At 42.2% G+C, this 24,555-nt stretch overlaps 1 protein-coding gene across 1 annotated transcript; it reads left to right on the top strand.

Annotated features, from left to right (window-relative positions):
- The first annotated feature begins 1,274 nt into the window (after positions 1-1,274).
- On the top strand, positions 1,275-24,363 carry eppk1 (epiplakin 1). The gene is made up of 3 exons (XM_074612919.1): positions 1,275-1,431; positions 7,047-7,144; positions 8,483-24,363. Exon 3 carries the CDS (start codon positions 8,497-8,499, stop codon positions 23,407-23,409), a length of 14,913 nt encoding a protein of 4,970 aa, XP_074469020.1. The 5' UTR covers positions 1,275-1,431; positions 7,047-7,144; positions 8,483-8,496; the 3' UTR covers positions 23,410-24,363.
- Positions 24,364-24,555: the final 192 nt, after the last annotated feature.

The raw sequence follows: 24,555 nt of genomic DNA, 5'->3' as shown, positions 1-24,555 counted from the left end.
TGACATGCAACAGGGCTCGCTTTAGGAAAAGCTTGATAGGTACGGCTGTCCGTCATTTTCTGTTGTTGTTGTCTCTGTTGTATTGCTGTTGCTGTGTTGTCGTGTGTGTTGTTGTCTGACAAGTGCAGTGCTGTGGAAGAGAATTTCCCCCTCTGGGACAATAAAGTCTAAAATGAACCTTAAAGGGAGATTTGTCAAGTATTTAATATTCTTATCAACATGGGAGTGGGCAAATATGCTGCTTTATGCAAACGTATGTATATATTTATTATTGAAAATCATTTAACAACACAAAACCATGACAAATATTGTCCAGAAACCCTCACAGGTACTGCATTTAGCATAAATAATATGCTCCAATCATAACATGGCAAACAACAGCTGTCAGTGTGTTGACTTGACTATGACTTGCCCCAAAACTGCATGTGATTATCATAAAGTGGGCATGTCTGTAAAGTGGAGACTCGTGGGTACCCATAGAACCCATTTACATTCACATATCTTGAGGTCAGAGGTCAAGGGACCCTGTTGAAAGTGGCTATGACACAAACAAATATGCGTTAACGTGTTATTATCGTGTTAACTGTGACAGCCCTGCTTCTCACACTCGATTGAGTGGAACTTTGTTATCACCTGTCGGAGTTGAAGCCACCTGGGCAAAATGTTTCCACCTGCACATTACTCATCGAACAATGTACGACTTCAGTGTCGTCATTACATGATGAATGATGTCTCTGCATCTGGTTTATGCCGGTATCAAACAGATGTTTTCCATACAGGTTGTCTCTTTTGACTGTCCCGTCAAGTCTCTGTTAATCATACTTTAAAACCTGCCAAACCTGAGGGCAAGTTCACTCACTAAGACAAAAGCTTTGCAATCAACCAGGCATCCGGCTCCGCTTGTCACAGCCTGGCCGGTTAGATAAAGAAGATAAGCGTCTGCATCGCTGCTCACCTTTAGTAATGTATGCAAAAAAAGAATCATTTACATGTCCATCAATAAAAGACAAAGAGGGTTTAAGACCCCTGAATAATATTTCACACAAGTTACAATCTATCATTTGAGCCTTGGTTACGTGAGTTTAATAAATCTGCTCACCTATAGTACAGTAAGATAGGATCAGTCTGCTTACTTGTTATTGTTCTAGAGCACAATGGACACTGAGGAAGTTGACTGCAGGAATTCCTGGCATCCGGAGCTCAGAGCAAAGAGATCTCCGGCCGTTACTCCCTCGCAGTCTGAGGAGAGGAGGCTGTACCTCCAGAGGGGGCGGGACTTAACAGCTGGACCTGCTGTATATATGACCTGTGAGCACAGACGACTGGCGTTGAGTTGTTGGGGAGCACCTTTAACAACCCAATCCCTCTCACACCGGCCGAGACCGTCTGCTAACCAGCACCGACCAGAGTAGAACTTTCCACAAACGTCAGGTAAGAGCAGATTTTTTTTTTTAGGATTGGTGATGGAAAATTCAAATCATTTATTTTATTTGTTTCTAAAGAAAGATGTCTTCTCAAGGAATTCTTTCAGTGAGGGTGTTCTTTAATCCGAAGTAAAAGCACATTTAAACTGCAGCTTAGTTTCTGTTTGAGTGGGACTGAGATAGTGTTGAAATAATCAAAAGAGAAGTAACCACTCTGTGTATCCTGCACTGTGAGCCAACACCCTTCTGATAAAAAGGGAAAGCAAACATTCCTCACTGATTAACTCTTACCACACTTGTTAAAATAAAGTTTCATGGAATAGCCTGTGTGTCACTTTCAAGGCTTTTGACAAGACGGAACACTGTTTCTACATCACCCCTCGGGGCTGTTGACACACGTAATTTCAATCATACTTTTCCCACAGCTACAGAAACTATTACGCAACAAATGATACCGCATTGCCTCATTCATTCCTGTTTCTTTTATTGCTGAGACGGTGTTGAGAATGCAATCCTAAAACACTTGAGTGTCATAGAGATGATGAAACAGGCTGTGCGTACTAATCCAGATGTGAGAACAAATAGGTAATTTGCAGAGTGGTGTAAAATCTTAGATTGGTCTAGAACAGAGGTGTTCAATGTGTGAGGTGGGCCTCTCCCCAGAGGGGGGTTCAGCGGAGGCTCAGTGAATGGAAGTGAAAACATATTACATTAGTAATTACTAGGGCTGTCAATTAATTAAAATATTTAATTGTGATTGATCGCAAACTAATTGCACATTTTTTATCTGTTCAAAATGTACCTTAAAGGGAGATTTGTCAAGTATTTAATACTCTTATCAACATGGGATCAATTTGGCTTTATGCAAATGTATGTATATATTAATAACTGGAAATCAATTAACAACACAGAACAATGACAGATATTGTCCAGAAACCCTCACAGGTACTGCATTTAGCATAAAAAAATATGCTCAAATCATAACATGGCAAACTGCAGCCCAACAGGCAACAACAGCTGTCAGTGTGACAGTGTGTCATGGTACGTGTCTGCAGGCTCCGTCCTTTCCACGCTTCCCATTCATTGTCTATGTAAGCAGCCGTGCAATGCACTCTGGCAGCGTGGCGGCGCGATTCGAGAAACGGAGCGTCACGACGCCCGCTCCTTATTTGCATTAAGTTGAGGACTAGTCTACTTTATGCAAATCACGGGCGTCCGACTCGACTCGCCGCCTCTCGAGGGGGAGACTCGTGGGTACCCATAGAACCCATTTTCGTTCACATATTTTGAGGTCAGAGGTCAAGGGACCCCTGTGAAAATGGCCGTGTCGGTTTTTCCTCACCAAAATCTAGCGTAACTTTAAAGCGTTATTTAACCTCCGATGGATTACTTCGGTTTTCTAGTTTCATATGATACCGGTATCTTCACTCTAGCTTTAAAACTGAGCTGCTACAACCTAAAGATTCGCAAGTTGTCTTAATGCGTTAAAGGAATCCGTGGCGTTAAAACAATATCGTGTTGACGTGTTATTATCGCGTTAACTTTGACAGCCCTAGTAATTACATTAGTTATCAAAAGAAGAGAGATTTTCAGTTCAGAGATAATTTGGGGAAGTAATAAATGCCTGAGGACATATCTTTTTTAATGTATGTGGTGTTGTCTGAAGTTATGTCAAACAGCAATATCAGGCTGTCTTGTTTGAATTGGTGAGTAAACACAGACACACGGGTAGCAGGTCCGCTGGTTCGTCAACAATAACATCTTCTAATCACTCAGACAGATTCTTGGCTAAGTTGACACCACTTGGCTAAGTTGACACCACAGTAACTCATTCAGACAAGTAGGCGTTACATGTCAAAGTCATTATGCAGTCCTTGAGAAAAGTTTCACTTTTTTTTGCAATAAATCAACGTCAGTGAATCAGTTTTAATTCATTATGAATATTCACATTATAAAGCAGTTTATAATGACTTATAAGGGTGAGTATCATAACACTTTGAAATTGCTGTGGACTCAGACATTTTTTTTTTGCGATGATCATATTGTATTATAATTTCCATAGTTGTACATACATTATAGTCTTTTTATAATGAATCACCAATTTCCTTATTAAACTACTGTTATACATTTACATTTCACTGCACATCCTGTATGAGTACGTGACAAATAAAACTCTTGAAGTATATAATGTATTTTAAAAGTCATCCACGTCGTGAAACACCTAATCAAGGTCAAAGGCAACCGGATTTGCTTTGTAGGCTGAAGGAATGAATGAAAACGTTATTTAGCTGTCTCATGACCTGTTACAAGTAAATATATATTAATTGTGAGAATGTTCTGCTTTTCCTTGTTTATCATTATCGTAAATTAAATATATTTGATATAAATGAAGACGTCACACCTCGGGCTCTAGGACGATTGTGATGGCCACTTTTCCACCGTTAAGATTAATCTTTAGTTGCAGCTCTTATTAGGATTTCATTAGTCATAGATTCCAAATGGATACTGAGGTGTAAATATACACCTCTGTACGTGTAAAGTCTAATGCAATCCAATACAGCTGCCCTGCCATTAAGTCTACGTTTATGATGCCTATAGTATTCAGCTTTTGTTGCCACTGTCATAGAGGTGTTAATTAAATGATATGTTTGAATGCGGTGGTGTTACTGTATTATATTTATATGTGTTTCTAATTCGGCCCCCCCTACATGGCAGGGACAGAAAAACAGAAACACGTCAGTTCAACACCACCTTTAACTATGACCTTAATCATAAATTGAAGGTACACATCTCTGACGATGGCAACAGAAGCGTAACACTATGATTTTTGTAAATATAGATGTAATGGCAGAGCTGTTGTATTGTGCTGCATGACATTGCACAGGTGTACCTAATAAAGTGGCCACTTTCTCTTGAGACAAAAAGAACACCAAGTGTACTTCGTTGTCAACACTATCTCCTCCGGGCCATAAAAGTGAATTTGACTAGGTACTGTGGAAGCCATAGTATGTCAACACTGTTGAGCTCCATGCAGGTAATACATTTGCTTTTTACGATATGATAAGCAAACTCACACAACATAATAAATGTACATGTTCAACACCTGAACGATCAAACATTTACAAAGTGGGTGATGGTTTCAAAGAACACATTCAGCAGCTGAAGGCAGAAATACTGCAGCACCGCATGACTGATTTTGTACAAATACGCGGGCTTCAGTCAGTTACGACATGCCCATGATGTTGTAACTGCAGCATAGTGACCTCACAGGTGTAGCATCGCATACCGTGAACACACCTTTAGTCCACTGAGATTAGAAATGACAGGAGAGCCCCATTTTTAACGCCAAGGTATACTCACAGGCTATTGTGCAAAATGGCTTGAATGGCAGATGAGTAATTTCTCATTCAGTGAAACTAATTGAAGTGATTTTCTGACACAGTGAGTAACATTTGGACGTAATGAGTGTGAATGTAAAGAATAGAGCCTTGTGTAGATTTAACCTCTATGCATTAAAACAGGGAGCAGGTTTGTGAATGTCATGGGGGTGTTCCCCTCCACACCCTGTTTTCTGAGAGTGAAATCTTCACTCCTGCTGGAGGCAATGAAGTCATCTATCATATAAAACACAGTCATTAACATATCAACAGAAGGGGTGGAAAAGGCCACTGGGTTTACTCCTTACAACTTAACTGTATGAGGTAATTTAACAGTACTGGAAGTGTTGAAACTGTGTTCTCGAGTTGAGAGTTGAGAAATGTAATTTACTGACTTAACTGATGAGGAATTGAGCCGTCAATGTTTAAGTTTCCCCTTCAACTTTAAGCGGCTATAACCAATGTTTTGATATTAATAATGGATCGCATGACTACTTGTACGTGAAAGGAAGCTCTCTCAGTGAAATGTGTATGTTGGTCTCAACCAGTCTTCCCTCGCGCGCCTACAACTTGTGCAAAATGCTGCTGCTCGCAGACGTGAAGACATCACCCACCGTACTTTACTCACTCCATTGGCTTCCAGTTCGCTTTAGAATCTATTTTAGGCTCTTGATGTTTGTTTTTAAAGCAATTAACGGCCTTGCCCCACCTTATTTGTCCGAGATTTTAACCCTCCTCGAGCATAACAGGGCTTTGCGGTCATCGGGTCAAGCCCCGAGGTCGAGGTTTAAGCTGTGGGATGATTGTGCTTTTGCTGTCGTTGCTCCTAAACTATGGAACAAGTTACCCCCTGATATACGCACTATACACATATACGTCACTGACCTAGTACTTTTTAAATCTAAGCTAAAGACTTTTTATTTAGGTTGGCTTTTAATACCTAGTAGCGCTGTGACATTTTCCTTATGCTTTTTATGTACCTTTTATGATTTTATGATATGTTATGTTTTTATTCCTGTTATTTCTTGATGTTAATGTAAAGCACTTTGGGTACCTTTTGGTTATTGTAAAGGCCTTTACAAATAAATGTTGATGTTGAAAATTAGCAGCTCTAAGTAGCATTTTAGCGTCCTGTTCTGGTTCACTTTTATTGCTCTTATTAAAGTTGTTTCAGCAGCAGCGGTGGGCATGTGTTTTCACCCAAAATAACCACTGCACACTACCTGCCCAGCACTAAACAGCCGATAGACAAAGTTAGCCACTAGCTGGTGAACACAGAGGAGCATTTAGCAGCTAAAGAGCCAGTTATTTCCCCCTTAGGAGGTGGTGGAGACCAAAAACAAAGGGTAAAAGGATGGTTGAACATTGAGAGTTGTAATGATGAGGTTTAAAGGGTTAAGAATTGCACAGTGTTTGGGTTTCATGTCTGTCGCTACAACACGGGGCATCTGGCTGTTCCAGTTTGGAAACATTACGCCTCGTCGTGCCAAAGTAAACACACGATGCTTGTGAAACAAGTTCATGAACTGGCGTTGGAGTTCATTTTCAATCTGTGCACGGAAATTATGAAATGAGAAGAAAATGTTACCCTAATTACAAAATGTTTTTTTTTATCTATTTGCACCATGTACTAATGCAGGAATTACGTATGAAGAAAGTTGGACCATGCATTAAAAAAATATTTGTAATAGGTCGTTAAATTCTGTAAGATATGTAGAATAAAGGTCTAAATTTGAATTTAATTACTGGGAGGTGGTCACCAGGTAGACCTCTTTATTTATTGAATTAAAGATATTTCAAATTGTTTAAATAAAAGTCAAAATAAATACTTTTATTCATATATCCTACATACATTACCTTTTATATCTACACAAAATAAATTGTGTACTGTCAAACTAGAAATACTATTAATGTCACAAAAAAAAATCTTTTTTTTTGTTAGTTTACTTTTGTGGCAAAAAAACATTTGTATTGGATTGAGTGTGATGTGTGCAGAACCAGTGTTGTATCAATATCCCCCTTATTATAATCTTGCTTTTTCTTTGATGATTACTAATCTGATATCTGGTGTGTATCAATTGAATTTTATGGTCATGCTTTAAAACAAGTAAATAAACTAGGTGCAATAAATATTTAGAGTACATGATAAAAAACAATAAAGGTATAATATAATAACGTCAAATCATAAACATGCTTTTGAGGAAGACATTTGATAAAACAATTTTTACTTGCCTTATCTCTTCAGGGACGGAGACCTTTGCTCTTTATCCAGGATTTTGGAAAGGCCCGCCCGGACCATCCGAGGATTTGAAGCTGCCCACAGACTCATAAGGAAACTAAAAGGTTTGGAAGACAGAGCATATACTGAAAAACATATCTTATGGTGCCATTTAGGTTCACTTCTCTGTCTTTAAAGCTGCGGTCGGTAACTTTGTGCAAATATGATAAAAAGTTATTTTTTTAATAAAACGTTCACTATATCCTGACAGTAGTGCATGAGAGAGATAATCTGTGAAAAAAAATAATGTTCCTCAGTGTCTTCTCAAAGTGCCCAAAGTAAAACAACCAATCAGTGCCGAGGAGTCTCTAACGCAGCTGTCAATCACTGCTCGCGAAATTCACAAACTTCGATCAAACTGTCAAACCAGGCAGCGCTGATCAAATAAGAATCAATATTCTGTTACTGTAATGCCTATTTCTCGCCTCAAATGTTTTAATAAACATCTTGTAGTGTACTGTTTAGCTGTGAAATGCTAAAGTTTGCTCAGGCCGGTGGGCGGTGCTTGGTTGTGACTCGACAGTTTTCAACTGTAGCCTGGTCACAACAGTACACAATTTGTTTCTGAAAACATTTGAGTAGCATAGACCGTAAATAAGAAGTGGATGTAGTCGCGTGACATCACCCATTGGTTTGTGGACTGTCGTTTTGAAGCCTTGAGTTTGACATTTTGGCTGTCGCCATCTTGGCTTTTTGCAACCAGAAGTAACAGGAGAGGGTGAAGCTAGTAAACAAGTACAATCGAACGCTGAACAAGACATTTTTAGGTGACCAAAATGTTAAAATTAACTTTCATGAACAGAAAACACACTGTGAAAGGGTTAAAGTTCTAAGACGAAAACAACTCCCAGACCGAACAACGCCGTGGTAGCGACCTGTTAATCACAAGGTAGCCCCGCCCTGAAGCATCCCCTGCTTTATGGTCTATTTCACTCTAAATGGGACCATAATTTACTAAATGAACATCATGCTGTGTTGAAGAAGACTTGAAACTAGTGACTGAGACCATAAACTCATGTTTACAATGTTTACTGAGGTAATAAATCAAGTGAGAAGTAAGCTCATTTTCTCATAGACTTCTATACAATCAGACTTCTTTTAGCAACCAGAGGAGTCGCCCCCTGCTGGCTGTTAGAAAGAATGCAAGTTTAAGGCACTTCCTCATTAGCTTCACTTTTCAAACCGGGAGGTTGCAATGTAGAAGCACCTTTCAGTGTAACAGAACTCAACAGATCAACTTCAGCCTCCAAAGTGACCTTAATATAACAGTAAATTAACCTCTTGATAAGAATCTCTGTATCTATAAAATTTTGTAGTGAAAAAACAAAATATTTTTAATGTTACTTACCGACAATGCATGACATATCCAAACCAATTTAAGCAACTGTTTCTGTGTTATTCAGCTCCTTAGGCCAAGATGGACTCTGGGCAAAATGGCCACACAGAAGTCCACGGACCTGTGGCTGGCATATTGCTGGAGAAAACAAACGAGAAGATTACCATATATCAAGCCATGAAGAAACGTCTTCTTAAGCCAGGAACAGCATTAGCCCTGCTTGAAGCACAAGCTGCCACGGTGGGCATCGTAGACCCAATAAACAATCGAATATTTCCCGTTCTAGATGCTGTTAAGGAGGGAATAGTTGGACCGGAGATGAGAGAGAAACTCCTCACAGCAGAGAAAGCTGTCAGTGGCTATGTAGACCCCTACACCAACCAAATGATATCTGTATTCCAAGCCATGCAAAAAGATATGGTCCCAAGAGATTATGGATTGAGGCTGCTGGAAGCACAGATCGCCACACAAGGCCTGTTTGATCCGGTTGAGAAGTCAAATATTTCAGTTGAGTCTGCGATTCAAAAGGGCTACTTTGAAAAAGGTTTGCTCAATAACAAGATGTCAGAGCTCAAAGTGTTCTACAACCCAAGCTTACAAGAAAATCTTAACTACCAAAAACTACTAGAGAAATGCACTGTGGAGCCTGACACAGGCCTTGTGCTACTTCCGGTTTGCATCACCTTCAAAGGTCTGCGAAGAGGTATCTCCTCCACTGAACTCCTTGAGTCAAAGATCATTGACAAAGAAACATATGATGACCTACAGAAGGGAAAGACCACAACACAGGATGTGATGTTGATGGAAACAGTGAAAGAGTACCTGCAAGGCAAAAGCTGTATCGCAGGCGTTGTTGTACTCTCATCCAATCAGAGAATGAGCATTTATCAAGCCATGAAGAAAAGAGTACTGATGCCTGGAACAGCACTAGTTCTACTGGAGGCACAGGCATCGACTGGATTCATGATTGATCCTGTAGAAAATGAAAAGTTCACTGTGGATGAGGCCATCAAAAACAATCTTGTTGGCCCAGAATATCATGCAAAGCTGCGTTCTGCTGAGCGAGCAGTAACTGGATACAAAGACCCATACTCAGGTGAAACTATATCCCTGTTTCAAGCACTGTCAAAAGACCTCATAGTTAAGGAACATGGGATCCGCCTAATTGAGGCGCAAATTGCTACAGGTGGAATAATAGACCCGATCAACAGTCACAGGCTACCAACAGAAGTGGCCTTTAAGAGAGGCTATTTCGATGAAGAAATGAACGCCATACTGGATGACTCAGGGGATGACACAAAGGGGTTTTTCGACCCAAACACAGAAGATAATCTAACTTATCTTGAGCTGATGCAAAGGTGCGTCACTGATCCCATCACTGGACTGTGCCTCCTCCCACTCCATGGTAAGTCAGATGGGCTGAATTTCAACTTCATCGACTATCAAACGAAATTGGCCTTCAAAAAGGAGAAGGTGAACGTGACATGTGGGAAGTACATGGGAATGACAGTATCTTTGTGGGAACTCCTGATGTCAGACTACTTTGATGAACACCAGAGACGAGACATCATTCAAAAGTACAGAGAGGGGAAGCTCAATATCAAGACGATCATCACAATGATTCTGGAAGTCATAGAAAAGTCGGTGAAAACAACTGCCGTCTTTGAAGGCATCAGAGAAACTGTCACAGCCAAACAGCTTGTGGACGCAGATATCATCAGTGAGAAGATTATGGACGATCTGGATAAAGGAAAAATGTCAGTGAAGGACGTGATAGCAGACGAAAATGTAAATATGTACCTACAGGGGAAAGGCAGCATTGCAGGCATTTTGCTTCCTGATTCTCGGGTCATGAACATCTACCAGGCCAAACAAAAAGGAAAGCTGATGCCAGGAACAGCTCTGATTCTACTGGAGGCACAGGCAGCAACAGGGTTCATAATTGACCCTATTGGAAACAGGAAGTTTTCAGTGGATGATGCTATCAAAGCAAAGATTGTGGGGGCTGATGTGTGTCAAAAGTTGCGCTCAGCGGAGAGAGCGGTCACTGGCTACAAAAATCCATATGATGGGAAGATAATATCTTTGTTCCAAGCCATGCAAAAAGACCTCATCGTAAAAGACCATGGAATTCGACTCCTGGAGGCACAAATTGCCACCGGTGGGATCATTGACCCAGTGAACAGCCATCGTATTCCTGTCCATGTGGCCTACAAGAGGGAATACTTTAATGAGGAAATGAACGAGATCCTGAGTGATCCAAGTGATGACACCAAAGGATTCTTTGATCCCAACACCCATGAGAACCTGACATACTTGCAGCTCATGGACAGATGTGTCACAGATCCCAGTACAGGCCTGTGCCTCTTGCCACTCAAAAGCAAAAGTAGCAGAATTAACATAGATGATAATATGAGGGAAACGTTCAAAACAACAACAGTTACTGTGAAGTATGGCAGGTTCCAGGGCAAGAACACAACACTGTGGGATCTTATCAATTCAGAGTATGTGACGGAGGACAAAAGACAGGAGTTTTTCAAGCTCTTCAAGTCAAGGAAAATCACAATTGAGCACCTCATTATCACCGTTGTAGAGATCATCGAAAGTAAGGAGATAAAACGGCAAGCAGGGCTGAACTTTGAAGGTCTCAGAGGAGAGGTCTCTGTTGTGGATCTTTTGAAGGTTGGAATTGTGGATGAAGAAACGTACAGCAGTTTGATCGATGGAAAGATTACAAGCACTGATGTGATGAAAATGGACAGTGTGAGAGCCTACCTACAAGGAAAAGGTTGCGTAGCTGGGGTGATACTGCAACCCTCCAATCGGAAACTAAGCATCTATGAGGCCCAGAGAATTGGCATCCTCACACCTGGCACTTCCCTCTGCCTCCTTGAAGCACAAGCGGCCACAGGGTTCATTGTTGATCCTCTGAAAAACAAAAAACTCACAGTGAAAGAAGCTCTCAGAGAAAAGGTGATTGGTCCACATATGCTTGAAAAGCTTTTGTCTGCAGAGAGGGCGGTCACTGGTTACAGAGATCCATACACTGGTCAAAAGATCTCACTTTTCCAAGCCTTGGAAAAGGATCTAATAGTCAAGCAGCATGGCATGCGTTTACTTGAGGCCCAGATTGCTACAGGTGGCATCATTGATCCTTTGAAGTGTCTTCACTTGCCTCTTGAGGCTGCATACAGGGAAGGATATTTTGATGCAGAACTTAATCAGATCCTATCAGACCCAACTGATGACACAAAGGGCTTTTTTGACCCAAAGACACAACACAATCTGACATACATGGAGATGTTGGGTAGATGTGTAAAAGATAAAGAAACAGGACTGTTTCTTCTGCCACTGAATGACAAACCAGAAGCTACTGGAACAAAGGCAAAAGTGTACACTGACGCAGAGATAAAGCAAGAGTTTGACAAGACAGCTGTGAGCATATCGGTAGGACGCTACTCAGGAAAATCTGTTTCTCTATGGGACTTGATTCACTCTGGGTACTTTACTGAGGATCAGCAGCTTGCATTCTTTGAAAAATACAGAACAAGGAAGATTACCACCCAAACTATAATCACATCAGTGATTACCACCATTGAAAAATTGGAGAAGAGAGAAATTCCCAAAACAATAATGGGTCTGAGAAAACTGGTCTCTGCACAACAACTACTGGATTCTGATATCATTGAAGAAGATACATTCAAACAGGTGAAAGAAGGAACACTCACTCTTGAAGCAGTAATCCAAAACGAAACTGTGAGAGGATACCTGAAGGGAACCGGAAGCATTGCTGGAATTAAGGTTCATCCATCCCAGAAAGTAATGAGCATATATGAAGCAAAACAGGAAGAACTGTTGACACCTGGCGTTGCACTTGTACTGCTTGAAGCACAGGCTGCAACAGGATGGGTCATTGATCCTCTCAAAAACAAGTTCTATTGTGTTGATGAGGCAGCAAGAGAGAAAGTAATTGGGCCAGATGTATATCAGAAACTTCTCTCAGCTGAACGAGCCGTCACTGGCTATAAAGATCCATTCAACGATGCAACAATATCACTGTTTGAAGCCATGGATGAAGAGCTGATTCAAAGAAGTGATGGCATTCGTCTTCTTGATGCACAGATAGCAACTGGAGGAATCATTGACCCGAATCACAGTCACAGGCTACCTGTTCATGTTGCTATTAAAAAGGGATATCTGAATGAAGAAATAAGCAAAACTCTGTTGAACTCCACTAATGACGCAAAGGGATTCTTGGACCCAAACACCAAAGAAAACCTCTCTTACCTTCAGCTGATAAAGAGATGCGAGAAAGATCCTGAAACTGGGCTACTTCTTCTACCCTTGTATCAAGCGGAATCCCATGTATTCCACACAGATGAGCAAATAGAGCTTGCATTCAAAAACAAAACTATTGTCATGAATGCAGGGAAATTCAAAGACAAGGATGTGACACTGTGGGAAGTGTTGCTCTCCGAATATATATCAGAACAAAAAAGGGAACAGCTCATACAACAATACAAGACAAGAACCATGACATTAGAGGAGATCATTGAAATACTCACAGTTATCATTACAGAGGTATCTTCCAAAGAGAAAAAGTTCAAAGGACTAAGAAAGCAGGTCTCAGCCAGTGAGTTGTTTGAGTCAAAGATTATCACAAAGGAGCTTTTCACCCAGATTATACACGGAGAAGTAACTGAAGAGAATGTTAACAAAATGGAATCAATTCAGAAGTACCTTGGAGCTACAAACTGTATAGCAGGTGTCAGAGTTGAATCTACAAAGAAAGTTATGAGCATCTACGAAGCCAAAACCAAAAGCCTGCTGACTCCTGGTACGTCTCTGATTCTGCTGGAGGCTCAAGCTGCCACTGGCTTTGTCATTGACCCGGTGAACAACAAGAAACTTTCCGTAGAGGACGCTGTGGCTCAAAAAGTGGTTGGCAATGAGTGGAAAAAGAAACTGCTTTCAGCAGAAAGGGCAGTCACAGGATACAAAGATCCCTGGACTGGAGACACAATTTCGTTGTTCCAGGCCTTGCAAAAAGATCTCATTGTGAAAGATCATGGAATTCGTCTCCTTGAAGCACAAATTGCCACCGGAGGCATAATTGACCCAGTGCACAGTCACAGAGTGCCTGTTCAGGTGGCATACCAAAGAGGTTACTTTGATAAAGAAATGAACGAGATTCTGTCTGACGCTGATGATGACACCAAGGGCTTCTTTGATCCCAACACACATGAGAACCTCACCTATTTTCAGTTGATTGAGAGGTGTGTCACAGATCCCATCACAGGCCTTATCTTACTGTCCATCGTAAAGAAAGGCGAGTTTTATTTCTTTGTTGATGAGGCAACAAAACTCATTCTGAAATCTACAACAACAACCAGTGCATGGGGAGAATACCAAGGAATGACAGTGTCTCTGTGGGATCTGCTCTACTCCAGATACATCACTGAGGAGAAAAGGAGAGAGCTTGTGCAACAGTACAAGTCTGGATCGATCACAATCGAACGCTTCTTGGAAATTATCCTGACAATCATTGAGCAGCAGACCGAGACAATCTCATCGTCATCAATGGTCATGTGCCAACCACCAATAACAAAAGTGGACAGCAGCACAACAAAAACTACCATCACCACTACAGTCACAGAGACAACTGATGTTCAAAACTTCCATGGTATCAGAAAAGATGTCACTGCTTCTGAGTTGCTTGAATCAAAAATCATCGATCAGGATCTCTATGAAGATCTTATCACCGGAAAAGTCACAGTGACAGAAGCAAGTGAAATGGAGTCAGTACACAAGTACCTCGAAGGGACCAACAGCATTGCAGGAGTGTACCTGCCATCCACCAAAGAGACGCTGAGTGTCTATCAAGCCAAAACCAAAAGCCTGCTGACTCCTGGTACTTCTCTGATTCTGCTGGAGGCTCAAGCTGCCACTGGCTTTGTTATTGACCCGGTGAACAACAAGAAACTTTCAGTAGAGGAAGCTGTGGCTCAAAAAGTGGTTGGCAGTGAGTGGAAAAACAAACTGCTTTCAGCAGAAAGGGCAGTTACAGGATACAAAGATCCCTACACTGGAGACACAATTTCGTTGTTCCAGGCCTTGCAAAAAGATCTCATTGTGAAAGATCATGGAATTCGTCTCCTTGAAGCACAAATTGCCACCGGAGGCATAATTGACCCAGTGCACAGTCACAGAGTGCCTGTTCAGGTAGCGTACACAAGAGGTTACTTTGATGTAGAAATGAACCAGATTCTGTCTGACCCTGATGATGACACCAAGGGCTTCTTTGATCCCAACACACAAGAGAACCTCACCTATCTTCAGCTGGTTGAGAGGTGTGTCACAGATCCCATCACAGGCCTTAGCTTACTGGTGATTGTGAAGAAAGGCGAGTTTTATTTCTTTGTTGATGAGGCAACAAAACTCATTCTGAAATCTACAACAACAACCAGTGCAGGAGGGAAATACCAAGGAATGACGGTGTCTCTTTGGGATCTGCTCTACACCAGATACATCACTGAGGAGAAGAGGAGAGAGCTTGTGCAACAGTACAAGTCTGGATCGATCACCAGCGAACGCTTCTTGGAAATCATCCTGACAATCATTGAGCAGCAGACCGAGACAATCTCATTGTCATCAATGGTCATGTGCCAACCACCAGTAACACAAGTGGACAGCAGCACAACAAAATCTACCATAACCACTACAGTCACAGAGACAACTGATGTTCAAAACTTCCATGGAATCAGAAAGGATGTCACTGCTTCCGAGTTGCTCGAATCAAAAATCATCGATGATGACCTCTACAGAAAAATTACCACTGGAAAAGTCACAGTGACAGAAGTAAGTGAAATGGAGTCAGTACACAAGTACCTGGAAGGGACCAACAGCATTGCAGGAGTGTACCTGCCATCCACCAAAGAGACGCTGAGTGTCTATCAAGCCAAAACCAAAAGCCTGCTGACTCCTGGTACTTCTCTGATTCTGCTGGAGGCTCAAGCTGCCACTGGCTTTGTTATTGACCCGGTGAACAACAAGAAACTTTCAGTAGAGGAAGCTGTGGCTCAAAAACTGGTTGGCAGTGAGTGGAAAAAGAAACTGCTTTCAGCAGAAAGGGCAGTTACAGGATACAAAGATCCCTACACTGGAGACACAATTTCGTTGTTCCAGGCCTTGCAAAAAGATCTCATTGTGAAAGATCATGGAATTCGTCTCCTTGAAGCACAAATTGCCACCGGAGGCATAATTGACCCAGTGCACAGTCACAGAGTGCCTGTTCAGGTAGCGTACACAAGAGGTTACTTTGATGTAGAAATGAACCAGATTCTGTCTGACCCTGATGATGACACCAAGGGCTTCTTTGATCCCAACACACAAGAGAACCTCACCTATCTTCAGCTGGTTGAGAGGTGTGTCACAGATCCCATCACAGGCCTTAGCTTACTGGTGATTGTGAAGAAAGGCGAGTTTTATTTCTTTGTTGATGAGGCAACAAAACTCATTCTGAAATCTACAACAACAACCAGTGCAGGAGGGAAATACCAAGGAATGACGGTGTCTCTTTGGGATCTGCTCTACACCAGATACATCACTGAGGAGAAGAGGAGAGAGCTTGTGCAACAGTACAAGTCTGGATCGATCACCAGCGAACGCTTCTTGGAAATCATCCTGACAATCATTGAGCAGCAGACCGAGACAATCTCATTGTCATCAATGGTCATGTGCCAACCACCAGTAACACAAGTGGACAGCAGCACAACAAAATCTACCATAACCACTACAGTCACAGAGACAACTGATGTTCAAAACTTCCATGGAATCAGAAAGGATGTCACTGCTTCCGAGTTGCTCGAATCAAAAATCATCGATGATGACCTCTACAGAAAAATTACCACTGGAAAAGTCACAGTGACAGAAGTAAGTGAAATGGAGTCAGTACACAAGTACCTGGAAGGGACCAACAGCATTGCAGGAGTGTACCTGCCATCCACCAAAGAGACGCTGAGTGTCTATCAAGCCAAAACCAAAAGCCTGCTGACTCCTGGTACTTCTCTGATTCTGCTGGAGGCTCAAGCTGCCACTGGCTTTGTTATTGACCCGGTGAACAACAAGAAACTTTCAGTAGAGGAAGCTGTGGCTCAAAAACTGGTTGGCAGTGAGTGGAAAAAGAAACTGCTTTCAGCAGAAAGGGCAGTTACAGGATACAAAGATCCCTACACTGGAGACACAATTTCGTTGTTCCAGGCCTTGCAAAAAGATCTCATTGTGAAAGATCATGGAATTCGTCTCCTTGAAGCACAAATTGCCACCGGAGGCATAATTGACCCAGTGCACAGTCACAGAGTGCCTGTTCAGGTAGCGTACACAAGAGGTTACTTTGATGTAGAAATGAACCAGATTCTGTCTGACCCTGATGATGACACCAAGGGCTTCTTTGATCCCAACACACAAGAGAACCTCACCTATCTTCAGCTGGTTGAGAGGTGTGTCACAGATCCCATCACAGGCCTTAGCTTACTGGTGATTGTGAAGAAAGGCGAGTTTTATTTCTTTGTTGATGAGGCAACAAAACTCATTCTGAAATCTACAACAACAACCAGTGCAGGAGGGAAATACCAAGGAATGACGGTGTCTCTTTGGGATCTGCTCTACACCAGATACATCACTGAGGAGAAGAGGAGAGAGCTTGTGCAACAGTACAAGTCTGGATCGATCACCAGCGAACGCTTCTTGGAAATCATCCTGACAATCATTGAGCAGCAGACCGAGACAATCTCATTGTCATCAATGGTCATGTGCCAACCACCAGTAACAAAAGTGGACAGCAGCACAACAAAATCTACCATAACCACTACAGTCACAGAGAAAACTGATGTTCAAAACTTCCATGGAATCAGAAAGGATGTCACTGCTTCCGAGTTGCTCGAATCAAAAATCATCGATGATGACCTCTACAGAAAAATTACCACCGGAAAGGTCACAGTGACAGAAGTAAGTGAAATGGAGTCAGTACACAAGTACCTGGAAGGGACCAACAGCATTGCAGGAGTGTACCTGCCATCCACCAAAGAGACGCTGAGTGTCTATCAAGCCAAAACCAAAAGCCTGCTGACTCCTGGTACTTCTCTGGTTCTGCTGGAGGCTCAAGCTGCCACTGGCTTTGTCATTGACCCGGTGAACAACAAGAAACTTTCAGTGGAGGAAGCTGTAGCTCAAAAAGTGGTTGGCAGTGAGTGGAAAAGCAAACTGCTTTCAGCAGAAAGGGCAGTTACAGGATACAAAGATCCCTACACTGGAGACACAATTTCGTTGTTCCAGGCCTTGCAAAAAGATCTCATTGTGAAAGATCATGGAATTCGTCTCCTTGAAGCACAAATTGCCACCGGAGGCATAATTGACCCAGTGCACAGTCACAGAGTGCCTGTTCAGGTAGCGTACACAAGAGGTTACTTTGATGTAGAAATGAACCAGATTCTGTCTGACCCTGATGATGACACCAAGGGCTTCTTTGATCCCAACACACAAGAGAACCTCACCTATCTTCAGCTGGTTGAGAGGTGTGTCACAGATCCCATCACAGGCCTTAGCTTACTGGTGATTGTGAAGAAAGGCGAGTTTTATTTCTTTGTTGATGAGGCAACAAAACTCATTCTGAAATCTACAACAACAACCAGTGCAGGAGGGAAATACCAAGGAATGACGGTGTCTCTTTGGGATCTGCTCTACACCAGATACATCACTGAGGAGAAGAGGAGAGAGCTTGTGCAACAGTACAAGTCTGGATCGATCACCAGCGAACGCTTCATGGAAATCATCCTGACAATCATTGAGCAGCAGACCGAGACAATCTCATCGTCATCAATGGTCATGTGCCAACCACCAGTAACAAAAGTGGACAGCAGCACAACAAAATCTACCATAACCACTACAGTCACAAAGACAACTGATGTTCAAAACTTCCATGGAATCAGAAAGGATGTCACTGCTTCAGAGTTGCTCGAATCAAAAATCATCGATGATGACCTCTACAGAAAAATTACCACTGGAAAAGTCACAGTGACAGAAGTAAGTGAAATGGAGTCGGTACACAAGTACCTGGAAGGGACCAACAGCATTGCAGGAGTGTACCTGCCATCCACCAAAGAGACGCTGAGTGTCTATCAAGCCAAAACCAAAAGCCTGCTGACTCCTGGTACTTCTCTGATTCTGCTGGAGGCTCAAGCTGCCACTGGCTTTGTTATTGACCCGGTGAACAACAAGAAACTTTCAGTAGAGGAAGCTGTGGCTCAAAAAGTGGTTGGCAGTGAGTGGAAAAACAAACTGCTTTCAGCAGAAAGGGCAGTTACAGGATACAAAGATCCCTACACTGGAGACACAATTTCGTTGTTCCAGGCCTTGCAAAAAGATCTCATTGTGAAAGATCATGGAATTCGTCTCCTTGAAGCACAAATTGCCACCGGAGGCATAATTGACCCAGTGCACAGTCACAGAGTGCCTGTTCAGGTAGCGTACACAAGAGGTTACTTTGATGTAGAAATGAACCAGATTCTGTCTGACCCTGATGATGACACCAAGGGCTTCTTTGATCCCAACACACAAGAGAACCTCACCTATCTTCAGCTGGTTGAGAGGTGTGTCACAGATCCCATCACAGGCCTTAGCTTACTGGTGATTGTGAAGAAAGGCGAGTTTTATTTCTTTGTTGATGAGGCAACAAAACTCATTCTGAAATCTACAACAACAACCAGTGCAGGAGGGAAATACCAAGGAATGACGGTGTCTCTTTGGGATCTGCTCTACACCAGATACATCACTGAGGAGAAGAGGAGAGAGCTTGTGCAACAGTACAAGTCTGGATCGATCACAATCGAACGCTTCATGGAAATCATCCTGACAATCACTGAGCAGCAGACCGAGACAATCTCATCGTCATCAATGGTCATGTGCCAACCACCAGTAACTAAAGTGGACAGCAGCACAACAAAATCTACCATAACCACTACAGTCACAAAGACAACTGATGTTCAAAACTTCCATGGAATCAGAAAGGATGTCACTGCTTCCGAGTTGCTCAAATCAAAAATCATCGATGATGACCTCTACAGAAAAATTACCACCGGAAAAGTCACAGTGACAGAAGTTAGTGAAATGGAGTCAGTACACAAGTACCTCGAAGGGACCAACAGCATTGCCGGAGTGTACTTGCCATCCACCAAAGAGACACTGAGTATCTATCAAGCCAAAAGCAAAGGCCTGCTGACTCCTGGTACTTCTCTGGTTCTGCTGGAGGCTCAAGCTGCCACTGGCTTTGTCATTGACCCGGTGAACAACAAGAAACTTTCAGTAGAGGAAGCTGTGGCTCAAAAAGTGGTTGGCAGTGAGTGGAAAAACAAACTGCTTTCAGCAGAAAGGGCAGTTACAGGATACAAAGATCCCTACACTGGAGACACAATTTCGTTGTTCCAGGCCTTGCAAAAAGATCTCATTGTGAAAGATCATGGAATTCGTCTCCTTGAAGCACAAATTGCCACCGGAGGCATAATTGACCCAGTGCACAGTCACAGAGTGCCTGTTCAGGTAGCGTACACAAGAGGTTACTTTGATGTAGAAATGAACCAGATTCTGTCTGACCCTGATGATGACACCAAGGGCTTCTTTGATCCCAACACACAAGAGAACCTCACCTATCTTCAGCTGGTTGAGAGGTGTGTCACAGATCCCATCACAGGCCTTAGCTTACTGGTGATTGTGAAGAAAGGCGAGTTTTATTTCTTTGTTGATGAGGCAACAAAACTCATTCTGAAATCTACAACAACAACCAGTGCAGGAGGGAAATACCAAGGAATGACGGTGTCTCTTTGGGATCTGCTCTACACCAGATACATCACTGAGGAGAAGAGGAGAGAGCTTGTGCAACAGTACAAGTCTGGATCGATCACCAGCGAACGCTTCATGGAAATCATCCTGACAATCATTGAGCAGCAGACCGAGACAATCTCATCGTCATCAATGGTCATGTGCCAACCACCAGTAACAAAAGTGGACAGCAGCACAACAAAATCTACCATAACCACTACAGTCACAAAGACAACTGATGTTCAAAACTTCCATGGAATCAGAAAGGATGTCACTGCTTCCGAGTTGCTCGAATCAAAAATCATCGATGATGACCTCTACAGAAAAATTACCACTGGAAAAGTCACAGTGACAGAAGTAAGTGAAATGGAGTCAGTACACAAGTACCTGGAAGGGACCAACAGCATTGCAGGAGTGTACCTGCCATCCACCAAAGAGACGCTGAGTGTCTATCAAGCCAAAACCAAAAGCCTGCTGACTCCTGGTACTTCTCTGATTCTGCTGGAGGCTCAAGCTGCCACTGGCTTTGTTATTGACCCGGTGAACAACAAGAAACTTTCAGTAGAGGAAGCTGTGGCTCAAAAAGTGGTTGGCAGTGAGTGGAAAAACAAACTGCTTTCAGCAGAAAGGGCAGTTACAGGATACAAAGATCCCTACACTGGAGACACAATTTCGTTGTTCCAGGCCTTGCAAAAAGATCTCATTGTGAAAGATCATGGAATTCGTCTTCTTGAAGCACAAATTGCCACCGGAGGCATAATTGACCCAGTGCACAGTCACAGAGTGCCTGTTCAGGTAGCGTACACAAGAGGTTACTTTGATGTAGAAATGAACCAGATTCTGTCTGACCCTGATGATGACACCAAGGGCTTCTTTGATCCCAACACACAAGAGAACCTCACCTATCTTCAGCTGGTTGAGAGGTGTGTCACAGATCCCATCACAGGCCTTAGCTTACTGGTGATTGTGAAGAAAGGCGAGTTTTATTTCTTTGTTGATGAGGCAACAAAACTCATTCTGAAATCTACAACAACAACCAGTGCAGGAGGGAAATACCAAGGAATGACGGTGTCTCTTTGGGATCTGCTCTACACCAGATACATCACTGAGGAGAAGAGGAGAGAGCTTGTGCAACAGTACAAGTCTGGATCGATCACCAGCGAACGCTTCATGGAAATCATCCTGACAATCATTGAGCAGCAGACCGAGACAATCTCATCGTCATCAATGGTCATGTGCCAACCACCAGTAACAAAAGTGGACAGCAGCACAACAAAATCTACCATAACCACTACAGTCACAAAGACAACTGATGTTCAAAACTTCCATGGAATCAGAAAGGATGTCACTGCTTCCGAGTTGCTCGAATCAAAAATCATCGATGATGACCTCTACAGAAAAATTACCACTGGAAAAGTCACAGTGACAGAAGTAAGTGAAATGGAGTCAGTACACAAGTACCTGGAAGGGACCAACAGCATTGCAGGAGTGTACCTGCCATCCACCAAAGAGACGCTGAGTGTCTATCAAGCCAAAACCAAAAGCCTGCTGACTCCTGGTACTTCTCTGATTCTGCTGGAGGCTCAAGCTGCCACTGGCTTTGTTATTGACCCGGTGAACAACAAGAAACTTTCAGTAGAGGAAGCTGTGGCTCAAAAAGTGGTTGGCAGTGAGTGGAAAAACAAACTGCTTTCAGCAGAAAGGGCAGTTACAGGATACAAAGATCCCTACACTGGAGACACAATTTCGTTGTTCCAGGCCTTGCAAAAAGATCTCATTGTGAAAGATCATGGAATTCGTCTTCTTGAAGCACAAATTGCCACCGGAGGCATAATTGACCCAGTGCACAGTCACAGAGTGCCTGTTCAGGTAGCGTACACAAGAGGTTACTTTGATGTAGAAATGAACCAGATTCTGTCTGACCCTGATGATGACACCAAGGGCTTCTTTGATCCCAACACACAAGAGAACCTCACCTATCTTCAGCTGGTTGAGAGGTGTGTCACAGATCCCATCACAGGCCTTAGCTTACTGGTGATTGTGAAGAAAGGCGAGTTTTATTTCTTTGTTGATGAGGCAACAAAACTCATTCTGAAATCTACAACAACAACCAGTGCAGGAGGGAAATACCAAGGAATGACGGTGTCTCTTTGGGATCTGCTCTACACCAGATACATCACTGAGGAGAAGAGGAGAGAGCTTGTGCAGCAGTACAAGTCTGGATCGATCACAATCGAACGCTTCATGGAAATCATCCTGACAATCACTGAGCAGCAGACCGAGACAATCTCATCGTCATCAATGGTCATGTGCCAACCACCAGTAACTAAAGTGGACAGCAGCACAACAAAATCTACCATAACCACTACAGTCACAAAGACAACTGATGTTCAAAACTTCCATGGAATCAGAAAGGATGTCACTGCTTCCGAGTTGCTCAAATCAAAAATCATCGATGATGACCTCTACAGAAAAATTACCACCGGAAAAGTCACAGTGACAGAAGTTAGTGAAATGGAGTCAGTACACAAGTACCTCGAAGGGACCAACAGCATTGCAGGAGTGTACTTGCCATCCACCAAAGAGACACTGAGTATCTATCAAGCCAAAAGCAAAGGCCTGCTGACTCCTGGTACTTCTCTGGTTCTGCTGGAGGCTCAAGCTGCCACTGGCTTTGTCATTGACCCGGTGAACAACAAGAAACTTTCAGTGGAGGAAGCTGTAGCTCAAAAAGTGGTTGGCAGTGAGTGGAAAAGCAAACTGCTTTCAGCAGAAAGGGCAGTTACAGGATACAAAGATCCCTACACTGGAGACATAATTTCGTTGTTCCAGGCCTTGCAAAAAGATCTCATTGTGAAAGATCATGGAATTCGTCTCCTTGAAGCACAAATTGCCACCGGAGGCATAATTGACCCAGTGCACAGTCACAGAGTGCCTGTTCAGGTAGCGTACACAAGAGGTTACTTTGATGTAGAAATGAACAAGATTCTGTCTGACTCTGATGATGACACCAAGGGCTTCTTTGACCCCAACACAAAAGAGAACCTCACCTATCTCAAGCTGGTCGAAAGGTGCATCATAGATCCCATCACCGGCCTCAGTTTACTCCCCTTGCACAAGTGAAGGAAAGAAAAGCTTTTCATAAGCCTTTGCTCGTTTTTTGCCAGCATTATCCTATTTTCTTTCTTTGTAGTTTACTTGTAATTGCAGTACTATTTCTTCTTTTAGTCACAAAATGCATGTTTAAAAAAATAAAAAAGCATTTTAGGTTGTTAACGAAACCTTAGAAAAAAAATACATGCATATTGTACTGTGCTGAATACTGTTAGTGTTTATGGTTGAAAAAGAGAGCTAGAAATGGATTAAAGAAATTGTTCTATTCTATTATAGGAAAAGGTGCTTTGGTTACAAGTTTTGATCACCATGTGCAATGTAGACCTTTTGAGCTAATTGTAATTTAGCCATTATTAAACACCCTAAAATGAACTCATCTGGAAAAATTGAGAATGGATAGACTCAAAACCTCACAGTATGTGCAGAAATGGTCTCATTTCTAATAACCATTTAAAAATTCTATATATAATGCTTTTAGTTATACACGTCAAATGTCTGCTGTGAAAAAAAAAAGACTAGTGAACTTACATGACTTAACGCCGAAAAAATACAGTATATGTGTGGCCTCTGTCTTTTCCTTGTTTTCAGGGTATTTGTAGTTACTTAATTCTGATCCTTTGACTACATACATGGCTGTTACTGGGGTATCAACTTTTTTTTAGGATTTGCTACTTATTTTCCCTGTTTTAATGTTTTGTCATGTTATTGGTGGAATGTATGGATTTGATTGTTTTTAAACTAATGTAGGGTTCAGCTGAGCACACTTCAATTTAGCCTATAGAAGCTTGACTTGGTTATGTATTACATCATTTAGGGAAAAGCTTTTCTTTCTGAAATCTTTTGTTTCTTAAGTAAACTTTGCTTTGACCTCACCTGCAAGCCAACCATGCACTTATTGTTTTTGTATTAATGTAAAACATGCTCAAACTGTTTGTGTGGCCCAATAAACAAGTGAGATATGAATTCTATATCTTGTCTTTCTTTCAACAATTTTGTTAGATCTTCATGTGTACATGTGAACTTCATGCTCAATACAACACATACTGTAAAATGAGTCCTCACCTGGGCTGGACAACCTTTAGAGCACCCATACCGGTTCAACAACAATAAAGCAAATCAAATGCAAGCATTGGTAAGTTTTAAATATGTCTCTCA

Source organism: Sebastes fasciatus, chromosome 17, assembly GCF_043250625.1.
Source record: "Sebastes fasciatus isolate fSebFas1 chromosome 17, fSebFas1.pri, whole genome shotgun sequence".
Taxonomy (NCBI): domain Eukaryota; kingdom Metazoa; phylum Chordata; class Actinopteri; order Perciformes; family Sebastidae; genus Sebastes; species Sebastes fasciatus.
This window is presented reverse-complemented; position numbering and strand designations above follow the sequence as displayed.